This window comes from Aspergillus thermomutatus (genome assembly GCF_002237265.1).
Source record: "Aspergillus thermomutatus strain HMR AF 39 chromosome Unknown NODE_264, whole genome shotgun sequence".
Taxonomy (NCBI): domain Eukaryota; kingdom Fungi; phylum Ascomycota; class Eurotiomycetes; order Eurotiales; family Aspergillaceae; genus Aspergillus; species Aspergillus thermomutatus.
This window is the reverse complement of record NW_020798314.1, coordinates 1-18164: the sequence shown is the minus strand read 5'-3', so window position 1 is coordinate 18164 and position 18164 is coordinate 1. Positions and strand designations below refer to the sequence as shown.

General features: G+C 51.3%; 6 protein-coding genes across 6 annotated transcripts; 3 read left to right on the top strand and 3 right to left on the bottom strand.

Moving 5' to 3' along the window:
• Positions 1-69: 69 nt before the first annotated feature.
• nimX (cyclin-dependent serine/threonine-protein kinase CDC28) lies at positions 70-1278 on the bottom strand (the record flags this gene model as incomplete). The annotated part of the gene is made up of 4 exons (XM_026756245.1): positions 70-331; positions 400-563; positions 625-1133; positions 1242-1278. 4 exons carry the CDS (start codon positions 1276-1278, stop codon positions 70-72), a joined length of 972 nt encoding a protein of 323 aa, XP_026610947.1.
• A 733-nt stretch (positions 1279-2011) lies between these two features.
• Positions 2012-3173, top strand: alkB (oxidoreductase, 2OG-Fe(II) oxygenase family; the record flags this gene model as incomplete). Its single annotated transcript, XM_026756004.1, has 2 exons — positions 2012-2288; positions 2368-3173. 2 exons carry the CDS (start codon positions 2012-2014, stop codon positions 3171-3173), a joined length of 1083 nt encoding a protein of 360 aa, XP_026610946.1.
• Positions 3174-4153: 980 nt separating this feature from the next.
• Positions 4154-6069, top strand: gmdA (putative general amidase GmdA; the record flags this gene model as incomplete). The annotated part of the gene is made up of 5 exons (XM_026755605.1): positions 4154-4423; positions 4473-5306; positions 5365-5412; positions 5467-5881; positions 5945-6069. The coding sequence occupies 5 exons, from the start codon at positions 4154-4156 to the stop codon at positions 6067-6069; spliced, it is 1692 nt and encodes a 563-aa protein (XP_026610945.1).
• Positions 6070-6646: 577 nt separating this feature from the next.
• Positions 6647-8481, top strand: CDV56_101664 (uncharacterized protein; the record flags this gene model as incomplete). Its single annotated transcript, XM_026755283.1, has 2 exons — positions 6647-7245; positions 7347-8481. 2 exons carry the CDS (start codon positions 6647-6649, stop codon positions 8479-8481), a joined length of 1734 nt encoding a protein of 577 aa, XP_026610944.1.
• A 256-nt stretch (positions 8482-8737) lies between these two features.
• CDV56_100837 (putative ABC transporter) lies at positions 8738-13966 on the bottom strand (the record flags this gene model as incomplete). The annotated part of the gene is made up of 15 exons (XM_026754456.1): positions 8738-8866; positions 8920-8964; positions 9036-9489; positions 9552-9841; positions 9889-10140; positions 10188-10749; positions 10801-10878; positions 10935-11598; positions 11649-11696; positions 11747-11871; positions 11930-12028; positions 12076-12198; positions 12251-13154; positions 13211-13382; positions 13433-13966. The coding sequence occupies 15 exons, from the start codon at positions 13964-13966 to the stop codon at positions 8738-8740; spliced, it is 4479 nt and encodes a 1492-aa protein (XP_026610943.1).
• Positions 13967-16382: 2416 nt separating this feature from the next.
• CDV56_100216 (RNP domain protein) lies at positions 16383-17501 on the bottom strand (the record flags this gene model as incomplete). The annotated part of the gene is made up of 1 exon (XM_026753835.1): positions 16383-17501. One exon carries the CDS (start codon positions 17499-17501, stop codon positions 16383-16385), a length of 1119 nt encoding a protein of 372 aa, XP_026610942.1.
• Between the last annotated feature and the right edge of the window lie 663 nt (positions 17502-18164).

Here is an 18164-nt window from a genome sequence, read left to right as displayed (position 1 = left end):
GGCGTCTGTCAGCCTCTCATGCATACATACATTACAGAAGAAAGAGTAAAAGTCGTGACAAGTCTTCAGTTAGTGATATCCATTTCTCCGGCCGCGACCTGAGTAGTAAGCGGTACCATGTGCGAAATATGGGTGCATGCAGGCCTGTTTGGCGGAAATTCGACGGGCGGGATCGTACTCTAGTAGAGCCTCCAAAAGGTCAAGACCATCCTCCTCCAGGCCAGGGACAAGTGTACGGGGTTCTTGACGCTTCCACTTGGGGAATGTTGGTTTGTAGTCAGGAAATGAGGTGACGCCAGGCCAGGCGGTTTCGTCAGGAGTACCAAGGAGTCTGCCGGTGCGAGACGTGAGTCAATAATTGATCATCGATACACAAATTGCTACAATGAATGGGCTTACCTGAAGATCTTGAAAATCTCGTCAATCTCGGAATCACCAGGGAACAATGGCTTGCGTGTGCACATTTCGGCGAAGATAGCGCCAGCAGACCACATATCGACGCCAGTAGAGTATTGACGGCCACCGAGCAGGATTTCGGGAGATCGGTACCAGAGTGTCACAACCTGGAACGCCATATAAGTATTCTACGCTTGAATGACAGTTAATAGGGTCCATTGGCCTCACCTCGTGTGTGTAGGTTCTCAGGGGGACACCGAATGCTCTTGCCAGACCAAAGTCGGCCAATTTCAGATTACCATCACGGTCAATGAGCAGGTTTTGAGGCTTGAGATCACGATGCAGAATCCGATGGCTGTGGCAATAACGAATTCCTTCCACCAACTGGGCCATGAACTTCTTGACCATAGCATCTCCGAGTCCCATGTTCTTGCTCAACGCAGAACCTTCGGGCAACGCCTTTCCACGTCCACCCTCGCTAACAGGAAGAGCCTCCATATACTTCTTGAGATCGAGATCGAGGAACTCAAAAACAAGATAGAGTTTGTGGCCATCGGCATGGACAATGTTCAGAAGCCGTACAATATTCGGATCGTTCATCTCCTTGAGAAGGGAAATCTCACGAATGGCAGTGCTCGGAACACCTTCATCTTCTGCCTCAAGTCGGATCTTCTTCAGGGCAACAATACGGTTGGGATGGGTGAGTTCACGGGCCTTGTAGACGACACCGTAGGTCCCTAGCCATGGGAATAGCAGGTTAGCTTGACTATTTCCGGAGTGATGATTGTAGGAAATGTACGCGAAATAGCATAGTAAAGATGCGAAATCTAGGCCATAGTACATACCTTCTCCGATTTTCTCAATCTTCTGATAATTCTCCATGATATCTGTCCCTTTACCAGGGATTCTCAATCAAACGTATCAATCGACTTTTGCTCGTAGGATGGGTAGAATTACGAGCTGACTGCTGGTCAAGATTACTCGTAAGTGGAGTCCAACAGCATTAAATGCACAGTGTCCACTAGATCGCTTGGAGAAGGAGGAACAAGAGGGGGTTTCAATCGACGTTAATTCTGCGAGGAGGGGCGGATAGGGATGAATCGAAACTCCAAAGCTAGGGAGAGAGCTGACCGATTCCGAGTTAGACACCGCACAGGATCATCCAAGGATCACGCTCGACCGAAATCGATGATAGACGTGCGTCCGAAGATTTGTTGATCCGATCGTCGAGTCGAGTAACCTTGAATTGAACGAGTCTTCTTGTTATTTTCGTCCCTGCTTTTGGTGGGGAGACAAAGGCGGTCAAACAAGAATAATGAATGGATGTACACAAACAATCGATTCCCACGCGACAAAGGCGGTGAGCGCGTTCCGTGATGGTTCTTTTTTTCTTTCATTTTCCTCTTTGGTTCGAACAGCGACACTGACTGGATGATGGGGAATATCAGAGCTTATACGATCGATTATCCAAATTGCGGATTGGCTACTTGATTATTATGAGATGAATCCACTTTTAAGGTGAAAAGCATCGCGAGATAGCTTCGATCCTTGGCGATCACTATATTGACTCAGCGTTTATACTTCTAAAGCTTATCCCCGCAGTTTGCACAGCACGATGCCTCATATCAAAGAGCTCAATGCTCATGAACGCCCCCCTGAGGCAATCCGACAACGCTACAAGTCTTTCCAAAGGACCACCCTTTCTGAGATTGACACGGATGGGACGATCATTGACCTAAAGGCTCTGGATCCTAATGATCTTCCAGACAATATATCTTTGTCGCATTGGGTATCGAGTCATGACCTTCGTCCGATTTTCCAGCAGTTCGCCGGAGAGCATGAGGACTCTCTTTCTAAGAATATACCTGTCTATACACACAAATCCGTTTCCGGTTAGCATATCTCAGCCCTGGTCTCCTTGAAGGCAAGCGAAATCAAGAAGCAGAGCAATCGACTCCTAACATGTGGTAGGTTTGCAAATGGTCCCTTCCATATTCCCTCCTGCCGTTCAAATAGAGTTACTCTCTCGGTTGTTCCATCGAGATCTATCAAATCCGGAGCATCAGACCAATCTTCACCTGCATTACGAGGTCACCTACCCTGGTCAAGCTGCAATTCAAACCAACACCACCGTGTCCCCACCTGAAGATGGCTCCACAGTACCACGGATTGTCTCTTTCTTTGAAGACGACCAGTCTAGAGTCCTATTTCCCAAAGATCCGCAAGTCCACAAACCGGTTACTGTTCAGCAAATACTCACCAAGAAGCTGCGCTGGGTGACACTTGGTGGTCAATATGACTGGACTGCTAAAGAATATCCCTCGGGAACCCCACCTTCATTCCCTGCTGATATTGCCAATCTACTGCAGGCAGCCTTTTCCCAAACAAAAGCTGAGGCGGCCATATTGAATGTTTATTCCCCTGGGGACACTCTGAGCCCCCATCGGGATGTCAGTGAGGAGTGCGATGCGGGCCTGATCAGCATCAGTTTCGGCTGCGATGGCCTCTTCCTGATCAGCCATGACGATGGGACTGGTTGTGAGATCATCCGTCTTCGCTCGGGGGATGCCGTGTACATGGATGGCACCTCTCGCTTTGCTTGGCACGCAGTACCGAAAATTGTCCCTGGCACTTGCCCGGATTGGTTGGCTGATTGGCCATGGTGTACCTCCGACAGATCTAATGAGGCATCATTTGGCAAATGGAAGGGCTGGATGGCCGGCAAGCGAGTAAATTTGAACGTCCGACAAATGTCTGCGACTGACTCTCATGGCTGACGATCTGATATCTCAAATTCTATGATATCCCCTCAGGATTATCTCTATAGGCTATATGCCAGTCAGAAACGAGAGTCATGTGCTCCAGTGAGGGCAAAGCTGGTCAGATCCATTCTGCTAACCAGGAGAATCTCCGTCCAGTTCGACTTTATTAAAGGCTGCCCTTTATCGACCCCGTCTCTTCCGACTGTGTCCCAATGATGATTTGTCGACTACTCGAGCTCGGACTCTGGTGCGTTTCATGGGATTGGATCTATATTACTGCTTGCGAGCTTGCACAGCGGAGTGAAATCTGGTATAGGAACCAGTGATTGGGAGATTATTATAGCAGGCTTCTACAAGACGGACAGTGCGGAAGCTCAAGACATTGAAAGAATATATTGAACCACTAAATAGTTGCTGAGGATAAAGACTTCATTCTTACGAGAGTCTCTTCTTGAAGCTCGACAATTCAGTTGTTCGGATACCCATTGCGGGGAAAGACAGAGGTTCGTCAGGCCTACTAGCCTCCTACCAACATTACTGATGAATTTCTTCGAAGCCGAATAGTGCTTATTCACTATGCTATATGTTCCGTAAGACTCCAACTACTCCACGGGCTTACACCCGATGGTTCTCCAACCGTATATGCCTGTTGGAGAAAAAGAATACGAGTTGAGCGTTGGAGATGACTGGATAGATAAGCTCCCCCGCGTGCCCCGCTGCGACTAAGCTGGACGAGATTCCGCATAATCATCAACGCCCTCGGCTATCTTCACAGATCTCAAACCAGGGCACTTCTCTCGACCTGCCTAGTCAGGAAAAGATAATGAAGTTTCCTGATGCCTAAGATAAGGAAGATGACCCCATTCTCCAACTACCTGCACCCGATTTAAGTTGGACACTCCCTCCCTACGGATATCCCTTCTACTACCCCACTCCTCATTTGTATTCCGTGAAGTTTGTACGAACGAAGCTGTTAAGTCAGTTATTAAGTCACAATGACTGCAGACTGGACGTCCTTGGCTGATGCCAAACGCCAGTCCATCCTCGATGCAATTCCCGCCAAGTGGAGGATTCAGACACCGGTCCCATCACCATCCGAACTGCGGGATGTTACTGGTTATATTGAGCAGTTCTTGAGTCCTCGAGAGCTAGAGATTACCGGAAACGATGCCGTGGGTATCGCAGAGCAGACGACGTCTGGTAACTGGACCGCCGTTGAGGTAACGGAGGCATTTTGCCATAGGGCTGCTCTGGCGCACCAGCTTGTATGTCTGCCAGTAACTATATTGTTTGCCGGTTGTTGACAGTGTCCAGGTGAACTGTCTGCATGAAGTATTCTTCGAGGCAGCTATTGAAGACGCCAAAAGACTCGATGCGTATTTCGCAGAGTATAAGAAGCCTGTTGGGCCTCTTCACGGTCTTCCGGTCAGTCTGAAGGACCAGTTTCATGTGCGAGGCGTGGAGACGACGATGGGATATGTCGGCTGGATCGGTACGTTCCAGGGCAAAAAGGAAGATCCAAGAAGAGGCGTGTTTGAAAGCGAGCTTGTCAGGGAGCTTCGCAATCTCGGCGCTGTGCTGTATTGCAAGACAAGTGTGCCAGCGACTCTGATGGCAGGAGAAACAGTCAACCACATCATCAAGTATACAACAAACCCGCAGAACCGACTCCTGTCGTGTGGAGGAAGCTCGGGCGGAGAAGGCGCGCTTATCGCCCTCAGAGCGTCTCCTGGAGGGTTTGGCACTGATATTGGCGGTAGCATCCGTATACCGGCTGTATTTAATGGCCTCTACGGAATACGTCCCTCGTCTGGCAGGGTACCCTACGAGGGTGCCGCAAACTCCATGGACGGCCAAAATACCATCCTGTCCGTTATCGGTCCGCTGGCAACAACAGCGCGCTCTCTGAGACTGCTTTTTAAGGCTGTACTCAGCCAAGAGCCCTGGTTCCATGATCCGTTGGTGCTCGAGGTACCCTGGCGTGAAGATATTGAACGAGAGGTCGGGGCTCTGGTTCACCAGTCAGCAGCCGATCCTTCCAAGCTTGCTTTTGCTGTTATGCACGACGACGGGATGGTCAAGCCCCACCCTCCTATTGCACGGGCTATGAATATTGTAGAGGAGACGCTGAAAAAGCTCGGACACAAGGTACGAGAATTATAGTCGTGGCATTGGCCAATGTCAAGCTGACAAAGTTGGATATCAGGTCATTGAATGGAAACCGCCATCTCACAGTATCGCAGTCGACTTGACCGTATGTTTCCTCCATTGTCCTCTTTTCTTGGTCTAAGTATACTGACGTTGACAGGGCCAAGCTTTCACCTCTGACGGTGGAGCAGATGTCGAGTATCACTTTGGACTATCTGGAGAAGAACCCGCTCCACAAATCTTGGTCAAGACTGAACTCACTCACAAGACAGCTCTGGAAGTTGCAGCGTTGAATGTCAAGAAGCGAGAATATCAAAAGCTTTATATGGAATACTGGAATAGTACTGCTGAACTGACAGGGACCGGACGGCCGGTGGATGGACTCATCTGTCCGTGTGCACCACACGCGGCCGTGATCCCTCAGCAATATCGTCATATTGGTTATACAGCATTCGTGAATCTGCTGGACTACACCAGCGTCGTGTTCCCGGTGACCCGCGCAGACAAAACAATTGACGTGTCCCAACCACGAAATGACTTCCTGAGCGAGGTGGATAGGCAAACTTATGAGGATTGTGAGTTCATCTTGTCGATTCACTAAAGTCGATTCTCGAGATGATCTGCTAACTCTTTCTCAGATGATGCCGACATCTACCACGGCGCGCCGGCTGGGCTTCAGATCGTCGGACGGCGATTCCAGGAGGAGAAGATGCTGACACTAGCTGAGTATATCGGTGAAAAGGTCAAAGAGGCGGCGGAATAGGGTTGTCAACATATCTAGTCTAGGCTGGTCTAGTTTGATTGATGCGCGTTCAGCTGGTTGTTGTTATTGTTATTAGACGCGGAGTTGGAATCATCAATAGCAGCCATGACATCGATGTGGCCCATTCTTTCGAGTCATGGTAGCAGCTAGCCTGTCCAAATGCCTTGACCTTCAATCAGAAAGCCATTGTTGAATGAGAGCTAGTATTCTCTGTGAACTGCATAGACCTCGGAGCAAATGACGCGGACTCGAAGTTCCCCACAGCAAAGCTTGGCGCTCGTCGATCGTCACGTTCACTTTCTCGTCTTCTTCTTCCTTGCTTCCTCTTTGTTTTTTTTCCCCTTTGCTCGGCCCAACTCAGCCATCTTCTCCCATACTTGCAGGTTTGTCACGTCCCTCACTTCGATCTGAGTCTCCGCTCTTCATTGTTTCACTTGTGAACCACAAGCGCGGGCTTTCCTCTTTCATGCATTGAGCTGCAGAGCTTCCCTCGGTTGCGATCTCGTCAACGCGTTTCCGGTTTCACCGCGACTCCACGTTCGCCAGTAACTTGAATTTTTTGCGCTTTTGTGAAACAATGGTGGAAACCACACCCTCTCGTCCGAACGACACCCCAGAAAACTCTCCTGGTGGAGGCGAAGACAATCAATCCCAGTCGGCCGGCCAATCCAAGAATCCGGCTTCCGTCAAGGACCGGAAATGCCAGTACTGTCATCAGGCCTTCACATCGTCGTCCCTCGGCCGGCACCTGGACCAATTTCTCTTTAAGAAAAAGCCCGACGGGATCCACGATGTTGAGGAGATTCGGCGCATTCGAAGCGGCATCACCAGACGGCAGGCTCGCACATCCTCCGGCAAACGGGATACTCCTGAACGGGCCATGGGCAAGGGCCCGTCGGAGCACTTCGCAGGCGCAGAACACGGCGCAAAGCCGCGCGAGGGCGCGATCAGGATGATGTTTAACACGCCCACGTGGCATGCGACCGGTGTCATCAATGACATTCCCAGTCCGGGCCAGACGCAGGAGGGGTCGCGGTTCGCGGCCTCGCAGCCTCGAACGGGGTCGATGCATCTTCCGGACTACGCGAGTAGGGGTGCCAGCGCCAAGGATCCGGATACAATGAGGGCGTTGGAGCTGGCTCTGCGGGAGGTTCTGGATAATATCAAAGCTGCAACGTGCGTCCCCTGTTTATCGTTCCACCATCACCACTCGGTCCCTGCGGGTTAAGAATGTGCCGGAAAATCGAATAAGACCTTGCTAACAACAATGCGCACAGTAGTTCCAGGATGCGACCTCGGCTTTCACCGTTCGATTTCGATGTTCAGTCGGAGACATTCCCCTCGCTCTGCCTTCAGCTGCTGCCCCCACCTCCCAGTCTCTTCTCCACCAATCCGTTCCCGTCGCCGTCATCTTTTCCGCTGAAACCTCCTGGGGTAGAACATCTTGATATTGTACGACAGGCAATCCGAGCGAAGATTGACCAGTGGCAATCCGATCAGCTGTCCGCGGAATCCGCGAACAGCTCTCATCCCGGGAGGCCCGGACTTGGCCTGGACGCTAACATGATCAGCCGCAGCGCACAGCAACATGAAGACATGAGCCTAAGACATCTCGAGCTGGCATTCAAGCACTGGGCCTCGCTACCACCGGAGACTCGACTAGAGGGATGGCATCTTGAGATTACCCGCGCGTTCGCCCGCGAGGTGGAGAAACGGAAAATATTGGACGAACAGCTCGCTCGCGTCCAGCAGGAAGCCAACCAGCTACGCGCGCAGGTAGAGAAGCTGGGTTCCTGCCAATGGCCCCGAGAATTCGCCCTCTTCCCGCCTGATACCCTGCCCCTCCCGCCCGCTGTTGCGCGGGAGCTAGATGCTAAGGAAAGCCAGATCAGCCCCAATTCGCCTCGGTGGGACTACGATAGCGTCGTTGCCAAGTGGAAGCGGGTTGTCATGCACGACAAGAGCATGGGTCGTGTCGGCGTCGGGTACGGTAATCCTCCGCTCGACGATCGCCGCAGTACGGACACCAAACCCCGTGCGACAGATGAGCCGCCTGCTTCTGCACCTGCTTCTGCACCTGCATCTGTAACTACGTCTGCTCACCCCAGGCAGCGAGCCCTGCAGCCCGCTCCTGGCGCCGCCCACGCCTCGAGCCCGGACCAATCGTCCTCGCATACCGGCGGCGCCTCGGCCCCATCCAGCCAGAACACCTCGCCTTATCTCCAGAGTCCGCAAGCAGGTCCCCACGCCAAGCGTCCTCGATTAATGAATGGTGCAGAGGGCGGCCACGCTGCGGCTGCAAATCAGTCGGCCGCTGCGTCGAATACGTGGCATCCGCACAGTCATCAGTCTCTTACGGTCTCGAATTTGGCTAGTCAGCCCGGAACGGCCCCGCCTAGCTCTGGGGCATAGTTAATCTCATCATACGGAGTAGGCGCCGCCATCAGCCTTTAGGCATCGGGAGGTATCCTTGCAATGGCGTATGCATGTTGGGCTCTTATATGACTGTACAAATACTGGGAATGATATATACTACAGAGTACGACGCTCATCTTCAATTGCCGCAAGGAACGATTGCAATCCTTGGATATCTAGATCATAATACATGAGTACTGAGAACTGAGCAGAAAAGAACACCCCAGTGCCGTCCTTGGTTGTGGCTCTGGTATTACTGTACACTCTTCTTCGTCTTCCGCGCACTGATCAACCGCTTCAAATCCCCCACGCCATGGAGATAAAGCCAGGAGAAGAAGTACACCGCCACGAAATTGAACATGGTGAAAGCCCAGAAGATCCCCTGCTTTTGTCAGCTTCGATCATTCGCTTCGAACAAGAGCGGAGATAACTTACGTAGTCGCGCCACTTGTGCGAGTAGAAGACGTTGAATCCCGCCGCCTGGAAAATGGGACTATTAGTCATGCCACAGGACACGGAGTGCGGGGGGGAGAGGAAGGAGGAGAACGTACAAATGCATCACCGATGGAATACGGGCAGTACGAGCATAGCCCGCCCGCTGCGTCTTCCACGTACCCGCCTGCCTGTCTCGCAAAGGCCCCCGCGTAGCCCTGACACGTCTGGCCCGCTGGCGGCGAGAACGAGGTCATCTCCCTGCTGACGCAGCGGACGGGGACATTATGCGTGAGGACGCCGAGGAAGCCTTCCACCAGGTAATGGAAGGGGGTGAGCCAGTACATCCAGGACCGCCAGAAGTGGGGCATAGCGGCGTAAGGGACGACGACGCCGCAGAAGGCGACGACGAAGGTGAAGAAGCAGGGGACGAGGAGGGAGGCGAAGAGCTCGTTGGGGGAAAGGGCGGCGATGAACTGGCCGAAGCTGACGTAGTAGAGCTCGAAGACCATGAGGAGCATCCAGGTATAGCCGGCGCTGAAGGAGTCGCGGGGGAACCAGATGCCCCAGTACCTGGGTTGTGTCAGTGTTGTGAGAGATGGCTGGGGCTGAGTGGAAGGGAGGGTTGAGTTTACCAGCAGTTGAAGTAGATGGATCCTGCGACGATGGAGTAGGGGAGCTCGGGGAGGATGGCGCTGGTGACCATCGCGGTCCATGAATAGATCTTCGAGTTGGCCTCGCGGGATTGGTAGAGGTTCCGAAAGTGCAGGAATCTGGGCTGCAGCTGCTGGATCAGGGGCGGAGAGATGGTGAGAGTCATGAAAATCGAGAACAGCCGCGATTGCATGTCGATGTAGCTATTTCCCAGATGCCAGAATGTAAACGTGTTGAAGAGTCCGGTGAAGATGTGGAGGAGGAATTTGCCCTGTAGCTGTTAGAATCAACTCTCCGACGAAGAGACTACACACTTACAAGAGTATACTCTGGAGATCTCCAGTATGCGACGAACGCCCGCTTGGTGACAGTCACGATCTGGGTCCAGATGGGCATTGCATATTCCCGGTCGTCGTCTTTGTCCTGTCTGTCTTCGCTATTGCGGCGGGAGTCAATGATTTTCTCAATGTCTTCGGCCAGTTGTTTACATTGAGGAGACTGGGCCCAAACGTCTCCCCAGTCCTTTCCCTTGTAGTCCGGATTGCCGGCGCCAATGACGTCGAGCATATACTGGAACTATGTCAGTTGGAGCTTAGAGGACAAGGCATAAGACATACTTCGGCAGGGTTCGCATGAGGCGGACACTTCTTAGCACCATTCGACTCAAAATACTCAATGAGATTCTTCGAGTCCTGTCCCAGTTCTCCGTTGTACACAACCCTACCTCCGCTCTGCAACAGCAGGAGGTCATCAAACTCTTCGAATAGTACCGCAGACGGCTGGTGGATCGTGCAAAGAATCGCTTGCCCAGCATCCGCAAGCCGTCGAAGGAACCGGACAATGTTGAACGCGGCAAGCGAATCGAGGCCACTCGTAGGTTCATCAAGGAAGAGCAGCAGTTCAGGCTTACTTGCCAGCTCCACGGCAATGGTGAGCCGCTTGCGTTGTTCGGGGTTCAGGCCTGCCCCTCCAGATCCCACAGTTGCACCGGCAATGGGGCGCATCTCAAGTAGGTCAATTATCTTCTCGCAATAGTCGTACTTCTCCTCAATAGGGACCTCTTTAGGCTGCCGCAAAAGCGCAGAGAAACGAAGAGACTCCCGAACAGTTGCGGTGGGCTCATGGATATCCATTTGTTCAGCAAAACCAGTTGCTCTTTGGAAACTCTTAGGAAGTGGCCTAAAACGGTAAGTGACGCCCATGGATGCGAACCGTGGCAGTAAGACCTACTTTCCATCTACTAAAAAGGTACCGGTGACGACACCAAAGTTGACCCGCTGTGCCAGAGTATTCAGCAGAGTGGTTTTTCTGTAATGACCTGTGTTAGCTAATTTGATTTCGAAGTAGTGATGGGCATGACTGACCCTGCTCCGGAAGCCCCCATCAAGGCAGTAAGGCGACCGGGTTTAACATATCCCTGTACGCCTTGCAGAAGCTTCCTCTGTCCGCCTTTATAAGGGATGGTGTAGTTGACATCTTGCCAAGTGAAGATAGACGTGCTTTGAGCGATGTCTTTGACTTCACTGCCATCTCCTGATTCGGCATTCTGGGGAGTGTTGGCAGCATTCTCTTTCTCTCCCGATTCAACATCCTCAGGCAGTTCTTTATTTTTCACTGCTTCCTCCACATCCTTTGGCGCTTCGTTTCTCTTAAAAATTGTAACTGAGCTGCCGCCTTTGTTGGGTTTCTGCAACTCCGTACCGAACATTGTCAAGGCGACGAAGAAAACGAACCATGCGATGATGATGCCAAAGTTTCGCCATAGATGAGACCGAGTGTATGTGAAAGCAGACTCGATGTAATTCGAACCTCGAACAACTAGCTGGTCCGGACTGTTTCCCTGGATCGCGCAGCTTTGGTGACCGAGCTGCGCATTGGGGCCATCTGGTACAATATTTGGAGTTACGCACTGAATGTTGAGGTTGTAAAATTCATTGGACATGACAGCTTCAAACGCATATTGAACGGGATTTATCCAGATCAGCCATTTGAGCCATGGATGCATCTTCCATGGTGGGATGAGATAACCTAGGTTGACGGATGAGAAATGGTGTCATTTCGAGAGAATGTCATCCTACCTGTATAAACAACCAATGCTTGTATGGCAACTCCGGTAAGACGAGTAGCTGCTCAATTAGCAAGAAGGTTCCGTCGAGGAAAGCACAGTGGCACATACCGACGTCAAGAGAAGTACACACTGCTCCGAGAGCTCGGAAGAAAGAATACATCGTCATTGTGAGAATGAAAATGAAGAGAAACTGAATAAAGAATTGGGACGGCGTCCGAGAGAGATTTGCCATACTTCAAGAAAACAGTTAGCATCAAATTGCATGACACGAAGCTTGGCAAGGACGCATACAAGTATACAACCAACTCGAAAAGAGTGACCTGAATGAAGACCAATGGAACGTCAACAACCACCTGGGCTAGAGCGTAGGCGGACGGGCGATAGAAGGAGCTGAAAGAGTCAGTCTGCTACTGTATTCTGCAGAAAATGAGCCGTACAAGCTTTTGTGCTTCAGCATGATTGGTCGACTTTCAAAAGATGCTGTAAGTTCTGCCATTGCGAGTAAAGCATTGAAGAGGAGAATGAAGAACATGACGCCTCCTCGGGTGAATACACCTCCGCTAGGACATAGATCAGTTTGAAGGTGATACTTCAGAGGACATATCAACGAACCTTGTTGGCGGAAGATTGTAGAACAGGCTTCCTATGATTAAAGCTTGGAAGGTGAGGATGGACCATTTTCCGACCAAGGTCTGTTTGTCGCCGTACATGATCAGAAATTGTCGACGAGTTAGCACGACGACCTGTTCATAGAAGGGAATGGTGTAGTTCTTCTTGGGCATTTTCTTCCTCGCCTGTTCACGTTCGTGCTCCTGCGTCTCCAACTCTTTCTCGAACTGGTCAATCTCTTGCAGGGCAGCTCTGTAAGTATCACTCTTGCGGTACACTCTCCGAAAGTCCTCCCCAGATCTCGGGACTCGATCCTCCCACCCACTTTTGACACGCCGCGCGTGCGGATCACTGACCGATGTCAGAAAGTCCGGGGTGGTCCACCGCGGGGGACATTCAAAACCTAGGCGTTCAAAATAGGCCTTTGCATGCTGAGCGCTTCCATAGTATGCGCACTTGCCCTCTTCGATCAGCATGACTTTATCAAACAGGTTATAGAGATTCTCGGAGGCTTGGTAGAGCGCTACCAGCGTGGAAACATTCGCCATGTCGGTCAGTGTCCTCAGACTCTGGACATATTCCAGGGCTGTACTGGCATCAAGGCCTTTGGTCGAATTGTCCCAACATTGCGTACTGGCTTTGGTAATCATGGCCTCGGCGATAGATACACGTTTTTTCTCTCCTCCTGAGACACCACGGATGAGCTCGTTGCCGACTTTTGTGCCGAGCGCATGCTCAATCCAGAACAATTTGGCAATGGCAGAGAGAAATGTGTTTTGATAGTCCTTTCGGCTCTCCCCTGGAATGCGCGAAGCTTTGTCTGGAGTGCGAGTTTTGAGAGCGAACAACAGAGTATCTCGGACGGTCAAAGTTGCATAATGAAGATCATCTTCGGGGTTGTAGGACACTGCAGATTCGATCAGCGACAGTATCCTCGCAGTGAGAAAAAAGTGGCAACTGTACCTTCGGAGCGGTATTTGTCGGCCATCAATTCAGCATCTGCACCACCATAGCGTACATCCCCTTCAACGCTTTTATACCCTGCCCTTTGATTGCCAATCACCTTCAGAAAAGTCGAGCATCCAGACCCCGGCCGTCCAAGGATCAGGAGCATCTCACCTGGTTTGACGCAGCCCTGAGAACGGTCAGACAGAGCCCTGATCAAAGTTTTACAAGAAGACACACCGTAAAGTCGTCGAGTATAGTCCGCAGTGGCTGATGGCCCGCACCGATTCCTTTCCTGCCTCTTGTCAAGAAGTCTTTGATGAATCTAGGCACAGCAAGAAAGATATCGGCGTTGGTAGGCTGCAGGGCAGCTCCCAGGCCAATGCCTTTCACTGTCAAGCCCTTCCATATAACACCAAGGTGTCGGGTTTTCTCCTCGTCAGAAACGGATTTCCTTTCCTTGCCAAACATGCGAGACATCAGCTTCGCGATCTGGGCCATATCCTCGGCGCCTTCACTTCCATTGCTGGTTTGTCGACGGGAGAGAACACGTTTGACGTGGTCATCGCCATACTGCCCATCACGAGTTGACGTGGGACTTCTGCCATCATCCAATTCAGTCGATTTTTCATCGTCGACTGAAGAATACTCTTGGGTGTCGGAGCTGGAAGCTGCTGGGGAAGCTGCAGAATGCGCAGTCATGTCATGAGAGGATTGGCCTTCCGAGGAAGCGTTCTCTTCCACTCGATGCTCGACGGCGCGTTCAGCGTCCATGATGCAGGTTGCAGATCAGTTTGCATCTAGGATAAACGACTGGAATTGAAGGGGAGAGGAATTGGGGAAATGGCAGTGATATTGGAGACGGACATAGAGAGGTAGAGCAAGGCCGTGAAAGAAAACAAATTACGTCAGGGAGTTTTCGATGTAATGTCTACTCCGGATGTCTGATCTGGATTGACCGAGCACATTGTGCATACCTCTCAGTTGAATCAATAAGCTCAATGTCACATCGCTATTGGTGAGATGCGCGAGCTCGGCATGGTCAGACGTCCGTCAACCTGATTCATGCCGATGCGAGCAGCATCATATCGGAGAGTGCAAAGGCCGAGTGTCCGATTGTACAGCGTCTTCTGGTCCGGTCATGTTTGAGTTCATCGATGGAATGGGACAAACTGCGATCCGATCACAATGAGATCATCACTTGCGGATCTGGAGAAACCCGAGTATTCCGTTAACCAGTTGCCAATGGCACAAGGTTAGCAACTCAGAATAACCCAGCAATTCAAGCTGAATCAGACCATGCATAACAGGGACCCTTGATTTCGCAGAAGTGCCAAGCATCTGATCGGTGCTGATCGAACCGATATGAATAGTTAGTGACGTAGAAGACATTCCCAATAAGAAGTACGCTAGCTTTGTATCCTGTGATGCGGATGCCTGATTGATAAGGCATTCGATTCGAGGAGTGTGAGCAGTCCTGCACAGTGGATGTCGGTCGAAGTTGCTCGCCAAGTCAGCAACTCGAGAGGCAGCTTAGGATAGAAATATAAAGCATCGCGCTCACAAGGCGCAAACTAAATTAAATTTGACAGCTGACCCACACAGGACAACCGACAAAGTGGTTCTCCAGGTTCTCAATGTAGCTATGTAATATCCCATTCCGCTCCGTGTATAAACGTTTGGTACTCACTTAAGTCCCCTCAGTCCAGCTTAGGATATACCCCTTTTTCTTCTGTCAGATGTGCAGGCCCTATTGTCGCACAAGAGCTTCTTCCAGCTTTCAAAGTCATAGTTTAAAGCAAAAGTAGTCCCTTGATGAAGGCTGATACAAGCGCCCGACTCCGGCCTTATACATGGGAAAAGACATTATCTTCCTACCAGACAGAAGATCCTTCAACAGCATCAATCTTCTTGATAGGAAAATACATACGGAGTATTGGCCCACGATATGAGTTTTCTCTGTCAATTGTCCATGTCAATCCTCCAATTCCACCTCACAATAAATGCGGAGGCTGGGCCCAAAGTACTTGGTACCTGGTCAGCCTAACAACTAGCCCGACAGCTTAAGTACCCTCAACCCAATCAGGATCGACATGCTCAACGAATAGCAGCCGACTATCTACAGAGGTACCTAGACTACACGATGTCCAAGAGCCCAGCCACCGACAGTTGATACTTCCATTGACAGGGAAATCAACATGGCTGGGCCACGTCCCTTAAAACTACCCGGCCATGCACATCAGTCCCTCGAAGAATTCTCCATTCCTTCTTGATCTCTCTTATCTCCCTCCTCAACCCCCTTGCTACGGAGGTTTTCCGTTTCCCTGGGATTCAAGGGTCTCGTTGGCCTTCATCTACATTTACATTTACATTCCCGGTGACGAGAGCCTATCAGGTATCGACCATCAAACTTGGACCTCTTATACACACACGTATATATATCCACTCCTCTCGGGAAGAAACAAAAAACAAAATGGTCCAGAAAAACATCACCATCGCCATCATCATCATCATCCTCTTCATCATCCTCGCCCTCGCCGGCTTCGGCATCTACGCCATGCAAAACCACGTCTCCTTCTTCTCCAAGAAACGGGCCGTTGATGAGGAGGGCGGCGAGGAGGGATAAAACAAACTTCTCTCATTCACTCCGCTCAGTCGGGTTCACCGATTATGCCGATGACGATGCCGATGACGATGACGGTCTTCCTTCTATGCTGTGCATGACTTGATGCATTACGATTTGAACTTGAACTATACTACGCCATGTCTGTTTATGAACTCACGCTACTTGGCTCGACGTCGATGATGATATGAGAGTGTCAGCGTTCGGTTATGAGTGCTGTACGTGTCGCCCTGACAGGCTCTGAGTCGGAAATCGATGAAGCCGAGTCTGAAGCGAAGGGATCCGAGGAACGAAACGATGCGCGTATTCTACACATTGATCTATGTCGCTCATAGATATTGGTATTGCATGGTGCATGCGTTGCTCCGTGATGATTAATTCTCTTGGTTTTGGTGGGGTTTGTTTTCATGTCCCAAAGTAATGGGCAATGGCGCTTGGAGTCGGGTATATCATGCAATTGATTGAAAATACTTGCGGCGGTTATTTGTACTATATTTCATGGCCCATCAGTACATATACGCAAAATGACATGTCTTACGAATCATTAATTGTATTGACACTGCGCCATCATCCTAGAATCTTCAGTCCGCCCCTCGTCTTGCCAGGCTTCTTGACGCCGTCGTGCTTGACCTTCCCCCCCGCTTGACCTCCGCCTTTACCGCCAGCGTTCTTCTTCCCTCCCTTGGTGTTAGACGTCGGACGGATCTCCGTGGTGGCCCGTCGCAGCAAAATCGGATGTGAGCCAATGTACTTGCCCTGCATCTCCCTAGCCGCCGCGAAGTAGTCATCGCCGTTGCTGAAACTGACGAATCCATAACCCTTGCTCTTTTGGGTGCGCTTGTCCCGAATGACTCGCGCTTTCTGAACGGATGAATATCTCGCAAACGCTTTCAGCAACGAGTCGTCGGTCACCTCGCCCGCGAGATTACCCACGAAGAGTCGGAAATGCGCCGGATCCCATTCTAGCAGTGTCGGATCGGTCCAGGTCTGGCCGCCGCCGGAACGCACAACGGTCTTGGCAGATGGCTCTGGGTGGCCCGACACAGGTATGGGGGTACTCGTCGCTGTCGCACTGGCCGGTGTGTTGGTTCCCACGGAACCACCTGGCATTCCCGTAGCTCCCTCGCGACGACCGGCTACCTTGCCTCCTCCCGGGACTTCCTCCTTGTTGGCATAAGCGCTCTGCCACTGCGCGATTTGAGCTTCTGTCTCTGGATCTAGACCGGAGTCATTGCGTCCGGAACTCCTCCCCGTCCCTGTAGCGGAGAACGGATTCTGAATCTGAGGGACAGACGGGCCATAGGTGGTGTCACTGTACTGAGCGGAGCCGTAATAAGAGGGTCCACTCTGGTAGGCTTGCTGTGTCTGAGAGTAGTAACTACCGTAATTTGCAGCGGGCGGCGCCGAGTAACCAGTCGCAGTAGCGGGCGGTGTAGAGACGGCCGGACTGCTGGTACGATAAGGCTGACTGGAAGCTACGGTACGAGGCTGGAATGCTGTGAAGGAATTATAGCCTGTCCGAGGGCCAGTCCCGCCATATCCGCTGCCGGCAGCTGGGGCAGCATACGAGGGCGCGGCCGAATATGCAGGTTGGTAAGATGCGGCGGCTGTGCTTGCGGGTGCTGGTGGCCGCGCGGGGAGCGAGGATGGTGTTTGTTTGAGACCTGGAGGTGGCGGAAAGGACATGATGAACGGAGCGTTCGAAACAGAGATACGGTATGGATGATTTGATTGCGCCGCGTGCAGGAGTAGCAGCAGACACGTACCTTCAGGGCCTGGCTGACGAGCAGTCACACGTCAGATGTCACGCCTGAAAAAGGTCCCGAATCCCGAATCTATGAGGATTTTGAGGCAAGTGAATGATGCACCACGACAGTCTGGAATTTCGACTTGTATCCTTCAATTCGCCGTTCAACTGCGTAGAGAGTATTGAAAGATTGTTGATAAAATTTCGCAATGGAAGATGCAAGAAGCAAGAAGCAGTCAACGTTTTTTGAGCCAAATGAAATGTGAGATCAAGTGTCTTATGTAGTGCTGTATGTTCCTGATGAATCGCAAGTGAGGTCAGTCCAGCTCATTGTCCATGTTGCGCCAAGAGAAAGAAAACACTGCTGGTTCCTCTGGCTTGCCGTAGGAGTCACCGGATTGCGGCAAATCATTGTTCCAGAGCAGAGCAGCTCTCAGCCACTGGCTCGATGACTAAGCCTCCCAACGGATTTAGTTAACGTAATCCACAAGCGAGCGGGCCACCCAAGCGAGCGGGCCACCTCACGCGTTTCAGACGCGGTCACAATACTCAACCAATTCAAACCACCACCATGTCTCCAAAACAACATCAAAAATCAAAAA